Source organism: Octopus bimaculoides, chromosome 7, assembly GCF_001194135.2.
Source record: "Octopus bimaculoides isolate UCB-OBI-ISO-001 chromosome 7, ASM119413v2, whole genome shotgun sequence".
Classification (NCBI taxonomy): Eukaryota; Metazoa; Mollusca; class Cephalopoda; order Octopoda; family Octopodidae; genus Octopus; species Octopus bimaculoides.
Genome location: NC_068987.1, coordinates 12,506,283 through 12,513,337, shown reverse-complemented (window position 1 = coordinate 12,513,337; position 7,055 = coordinate 12,506,283). Strand labels below are relative to the sequence as shown.

Below are 7,055 nucleotides of genomic sequence, written 5' to 3'. Positions count from 1 at the left end.
TATATATATATATATATATGTTTATATATATGCTTGATAAACATTTAATTTAAAAAAATACATATGAAGATATTAATCTAGTTATTGGAAATTCTAGTTTGTTATGATACTCAAGTAAAGTAAATATTTATCATAATATTAAGATCACTTAAAAAAAAAAAAAACCTAACCTAATATCCACAAATGATAAACTTAACCCCACTCACATTTGGAAGACATTCAGTGCTTACATAATACCTTATCTCTATACATTCTATAAATACTTTAAAATGTGTTTTTCAAAGATGATGATCAGTGATCAAAGTGATGAATATATCCTTAACAACCACAGCAACTACAATTCTACAGAAAATCTTTGGCTCGACCGACATTCCACATGGGTACATTCCAATTGGAAACATTCCACAAGGATACATTCCACAGGAATACATTCCACTGGGATACATTCCACAGGGATTTACACCAGGTTTTCGGGACTTGTAAGTAATAATTACTTTAAAAAAATCAGATCGAAGTTAATGGATTTAAGTAGTTCTGTATCCAATACCTATTTGGGTTAAGGTTATATGTTCAAAGCTGAGCTTATCTGTCCAGAAACTCTTAACATAATATTTCATAAAAGTTATATTTGTTAATGATTTCATTGTGGTGACAATGTTATTTTAAGATGGCAATTTTCTCAAGTACATGTTGAAAAGTTATGTAAATGTGCTTGTGTGTATGTATGTCTGTGAGGTATGCATATGTATTTGTATGTATGTGTGCAAGTGCGTGTGTGTATGAGAGAGAGAGAGAGATATTGTGCGTGTGTAAGAGCAAAATGCTATAAATTAGTATCATTGTCCAGACAAATTATTTTTATGTCCAACAAATAGCTTTTTTTTATTATTATTTTTCTTTGGGTATTTTAGTCCTTAATAGATTCTCTGAAACTTTCTAAAACTGTTATTTCTCTTAAATCATCTCGATGTTGAATGATGATGACACATATTGAAATAAAAATGCCAAGTTTAAACATTACTCTCTACCTTATACTTAAATGATAGTTAATCATAATTCCCAGTATAGATCAATATTTTTACTGGTTGATTACTGAAGCTTGCGGTATATATAGATGACAAAATAATTTGATTGAATGTAAGAGTTTTCAAATTTTATAATTAATTAGTGTCTTCAGATTGGGGAAATCTATGAATTTACATATTGTAAATTTGAGTATAAATTGAACATAATTATATATATATATACACACATCTATTTTGAAATAGATATTTAAAACTTTAAATATTATACTGCAAGTATAACTTTAGCTAAAAGAAGACGGATAAGTTACAGTTTTCTTAGTAAAACAAAATACTTATTTTACCAGTATTTTGTTATGGTTTAAATTATGCTTATTAACCCATAAGAGTCACTATCTCTATGCCATTGGAAATCGACAAGATTCCTATAAAGTAATAACCAAATTTATGATTCAATACTTAATTTTTGAAGTAGGTATTTCACCACTGCCTTAGTTTGTATATAAATGAAACAGTAACCCTACTGAAAACAAAACAGTGATATAAAATTAGTTTGTAAAATAAATAAGGCACTAACATTAACAACTATAAAAGAATGATATATAATTAGACAGTTAAGGATAGATTTACCCTTGTTTGCTAATTGTTAAATTTTGTTAGAGACAATATAAATTGAAATTATAATTTTGTTTCAGCAGTTATGTATCATTTGTGTTGATTGCACACTGATGTCACGAAAAAAAAAAAAAAACACATATTATTGAACACTTAATAATAATTGCTGCATGTTTCCTGTCAATAGTTCGCTTCGTCACTACTAATCTCATTAATATTTGTCATTCCGCAGTGGTAACTTAGTTATGTAGCAGTTTTCTAAAACCAATAGAAAAAAAAAATTGTTATTTAGTTGATCAAAATTCTAACACTATTATGAATAGTGGTATTATAATTAACATGATGAACATGAACATTATATCATCACTGCCGTATCACCAGTGTCTTTTCATAAACATCATCATAATGACATCCATCAATTCATCATGCTTTTTTAATATTGTCATCATCATCATCATCACAAACATCATATTAAGTTACAATGAAAAGAATCAGAATATTACTGACTATTGATAATGATAATTGTTTCTCAATATTATATATGTTTATTTCCAATTGGATGCATATATATATATATATATATACACACTAGTGATTTATCTAGAGTTTCTTTTATACCAGTTCCAGAACATTGGAAAACTTTAGCCTACTTATGAAAATATCTTAAAACTATATATATATCTGAATGTAGTATTATGCCTGAGTTGATTTATAACATTTATACAGAGTAGGAAAGGAAAGAATAAAATCAGACTATTTGATTTTAAATTGTTTCATAATGAAAAAAATATATGATAAAATATTGGCTTTCCTTAAGACTGTAATACTTTCCACAAATTTCATTATATATTTTTTATTATTCTTTTTGTTAATGTTATTGAAAATATATATATCTTAAGATGGATGCATCTGATGCATCATTTTTTTTTAATTAATTATCTTTGAAAAAAAAAAGTTATATATTTATTTGCCTTTAAGAAGTAATATATTGTTTCTGTTCTTATCAAAATATATATTTAAAATAATAAATGATAATTACAATGCTTTGTTTCCTTTTCAGAAATGTAATTTTATTTTAGACTGTTTTTAATATATTTTTCTATTATTTTGAGCTTCTATATATGGGATAGTGTAGCAGCATTGAAATAATTTATTGGGTTAATCAATCAATAATTCTTGTACTTATATATGTGTATGTACTAATTGAAAAGGAAATAAACTGATGACCAAAAGATGGAAATGTTCCATCGTGACTACAAACATAACTTACTGAAAGAACGGTAGCAATGGGATTGAGATATTGATACAAATAATTTCTTTGCTCTTAATTTGAAGCAGAATAATGAAAGTACATTGAAATTAGATAATCAGCAAGAAATTATTTTATGTCTAAAATAAGAACTAAATCATGCTTCTAGATAAAGAAATAAACAATAGTATGCCATTTCAAATAGTTCTATAATAAAAACAAAAATTATAATTTTGGCCCATGGAAAAGAAAATTTGATGCATTTATTCAATTGTTTTCTTTTTTTTTTGTTTTTTTTTTTTTACCCAATTATCTTGTTATAGGGTGATCACAGTAATCTTACACACAGAATTCCATCAAGTCGATACAACAAAATCAGGCAGAAGATCAAAGAGAAATATGTAAGTATTAATGTAAAATTTATTATTATTATCATTATTATTATTATTATTATTATTATTATTATTATTATTATTATTATCATTAGCATGCCAGGCAAAGTGCTTAGTTCAAATTCTAAGTCCACTTTGCCTTTCATACTTTTGGGGGTCGATAATATAAGTACCAGTTGAACACTTGGATTGATGTAATCAACCTACCCCTTACCCAAAATTTCGGGCCTTGTGCCAGTAGTATAAAGGATTATTAATATTATTATTATTATTACTTTGGTAATAATTTCGATAGATGCACATTTTTCAATTATTATCCACTGAAGAATTATTAAAAACAACCTTGCTTTAAGTAGATGTATATATTTCATGTCCCCCATCAAAACTATTTTATTTACTTCTCTGAAGCTTTTGAGAAAAATATAAATATCACAAACCACATTTGGATTTATAATCTTGATTTCATATAATTATGATCTTAATCTCTGAAGTATCATTGCTGTTCTTCAAACAAATATTATCCAGTGAAATATATCTTTTTTAATAAACTTGTAACTGGCTGTTGATTAAGCCTAATTTTAATAGGATCTTCCATTACTAATGCTTATCTCTAAAAGTAGCCAGCAGATTAAGTGATATTAGCTGAAGATCATACCAGCGTTCTTGAAGTTTAGATGTTGCAAGATTTATTTCTCATCGTATAAGAACAGCAGCTGACTGAAATCTCACACACGTTGTTCTTAAAAGATATCATTCTTGGAAGAAGTTGAACTCAGTCTCACAATGATCCAGTTAAAGTGTTGTGAAAAAGTTATAAAACTACATGCTTCCTTATAATTTATCCTATCATTTTAAGGTTTTCTTTCTTAAAATCATAGGGTAAGAAACTATTGCCATATTTGATAGCATAAAAGATACATGGGCATATTAAACATAACCCAATTTCTGTATCACATATGCATATATGCTTTTGTATATTAGTTTTCTCTAAATAGGGTTATTTTGTTATCGAAACAAATTTTTGTTTTCTCATCAGATGAATTAGTGCTTTCTACGATTAGGCTTCGAAAGTTGTAAAGTATAATCATTAACAAAACAATAAAATATTTCTTTCATGTTCTTTCCACTCATCCTGTGCCAGTAGCTTTGCTTTTTCAGTAATACAGCAGTAATCTGAATCGTTATTGATAAAATATTTAATCAGTATATATTTGTAATCGATGTCTTACAAGTAAAAGTGACAACAATGTGTGTGTGTGTGTGTAAAGTGGTATATATTCATAAATATTTAGAGAGTAAAAGTAACAACAATTACACTTGTATGTATATACATATCATTCTAATGTTCAATATTATAAATATATTATTGTTAATCAGAATATTTTAATGACAACAATTCAAAATATTACTTTCTTTTGTAATATTTTCAAACTGTTTTGTAAATGCTGTAATTAGTCCTAAAAATGTTATATAAACTTTTCTGAAATAGAAATTATTGGCATTTCTGTTTATTTTTATACCTAATAAAAATGTTCTCAAACTAATAAATATTTTTTCCCCCTTATCTAGGCTGATTGGCCTCAACCAATGCCCGCCATTGGTCGTATTGCTAACTTCAGTTCATTGCGTAAACACAGACCCAAGGAATACCAGATATACGATACCTACTTTGGTAAGGATCGTCCCATCAAATTAAAATTCAATTATCTAACTTATTTAATTCCATGCACTTTTACCCTTTTTACTGATTTCAGCAATTTCGCAGTGGTCACATTAACACACAGTGATATTATATATCTAAGTTCTAACAAATTACACCGGGAAACTAACAAAAATCTCTAGATTATATAAAAATCATTGCAATAAAACAGTTGTATCAATGTACAACTGAATCACACATAATAAAATATATAATACTAGTAAATTCAAAGCAGCAATCTTTGATAAGCAATTCAGTTGTAACTATTTTTACCAGATAAAATTTGAACAACTATAAAGTTAAAATTATAAGTCAAGAAATCAATAATGAAATGTATTGTGAACAATCTTCAGTGAAATAGTTTGAAATATATTAATTGAACTTCATTCAGTCAGCTTCTTTTACTAATATTGTACATATTGGTTGTCCAAGATGAATATAATATAGTGAATATTATAAAAAAAAACAATAATAATAACGAACCTAATTCATACAGTGCTGAGGTGCACTGCAATAGCTTTACTATTGAGAATATGAAATATTTTTTCCCATCATGTGATTAAACTATAAAGACCAGTTATTCTAATAAAAAAGACAAATAAGAAATATTAAAAAGCAGAAGATGAAAATAAAGTACACTATTTGCTCAAATATTAATGTTCTTGCATAACCAATACAATATTTACATAACACCCTTGTATTTATTTAGATACTACGTTACACAAAGCTTGATAAACATTTTATGTGTGTGAGATATATTCACTAACATACTTTTAGAATATATGAAAGAGAGACAAAATGTTTATAAATCCATTAGGATGCACTAATAATATTTTCTTTCATATCAATGTAAATGAGCCTATTACAATATATTACAAACAGTTTCAGACCAATGTTTATTACGATATCAGAGTGACTATGAAAATGATTAGAATACAAAAAGCAAATTCCAATAATCAAATATAATAGTAAAAACGCAATCATAAATATCATTTGTATCTTATTCAGATCGCCGTGAAGCTATTCCTCGCTTTGTGCGTAAGCCACGTAATGTTTTGGCTGGTGAAGGTCAAATTGCTAAATTTGACTGCAAAGTTATTGCAGTTTCACCTCCTATTATTACATGGTATGTATCATAATTTATAATCTACATTATATATGTGAAATTAATTATATATTGTAATCGTTTTAAAGGAATTAAAATTTCTCATCTGAAATTAACAGGGTATATTTTACTTACTTGAGAGGCTAACATGCATTAGCTTCTCAACACATGTTATAAAGATATCTTTTCAACTACAACTTCATTCTGCCAAAGGTGCTTTTTATTGAGTTACCTGGCAACCTTAATATTGCCAGTAGCACAAAAAACGTACACACAACACTCTGTAAAATGGTTGGCATTAAGAAGGGAATCCAGTCATAGAAAACCATGCCAAGACAGACATTGGAGCATAACCCAGTCCTCTGGCTCATCAGATTCTGTTGAACCATTCAACTCATGCCAAGAACGAAGACCAATATTAAAAGACAACGATGGTGATGGCGACGATGATGATGACGATGGGCATGGCTATGTAGTTAAGATGTTCACTTCACAACCATGGGATCTTGGGTTCAGACTTTTACTATGCCCCCATATTGTGATTTAAATTTATCTAAATTTTTTTTTTTTTTCTAATAGGGCAAAGGAAGATTCCATACTCACTCAGAGTGTAAAACATATGCAGAAATACAATAACAACGAATATGAACTGAAAATCAGCAGACTGAAAGTTGACGACAAGGGTGAATATGTTGTAAGAGCAGAAAACTCTTTTGGTTGCCGTGAAGAAGTTGCTATACTTAAAGTCGAACGTAAGTGCAACTTTAATGAAATTCTGTTTCATATATTAATAGAAAACAAAAATCTTGCCTTCAATATTTAAACATCTGTGATCAGTTTCAAAAGTATATAAAAATAAATAGCTTGGCATTTTAAATTATTGTACACACACACACACACACACACAAACACACACACACACAAACACACACATATATATATATATATATATATATATATATATATATATATA

General features: G+C 27.5%; 1 protein-coding gene across 8 annotated transcripts in view; it reads left to right on the top strand.

Moving 5' to 3' along the window:
* LOC106869746 (twitchin) overlaps positions 1–7,055 on the top strand; it is a 176,103-nt gene that overhangs the window by 146,317 nt on the left and 22,731 nt on the right. For 7 of the 8 annotated variants that reach the window (XM_052969245.1, XM_052969243.1, XM_052969250.1 and 4 more), the window contains 4 exons: positions 3,210–3,287; positions 4,848–4,950; positions 5,986–6,103; positions 6,662–6,834. In XM_052969245.1, the coding sequence (XP_052825205.1) occupies positions 3,210–3,287; positions 4,848–4,950; positions 5,986–6,103; positions 6,662–6,834 (472 nt within the window). Of the gene's footprint in view, positions 1–284; positions 1,781–3,209; positions 3,288–4,847; positions 4,951–5,985; positions 6,104–6,661; positions 6,835–7,055 lie in introns of those variants that run through there. The other variant, XM_052969251.1, reaches the window with a different exon arrangement.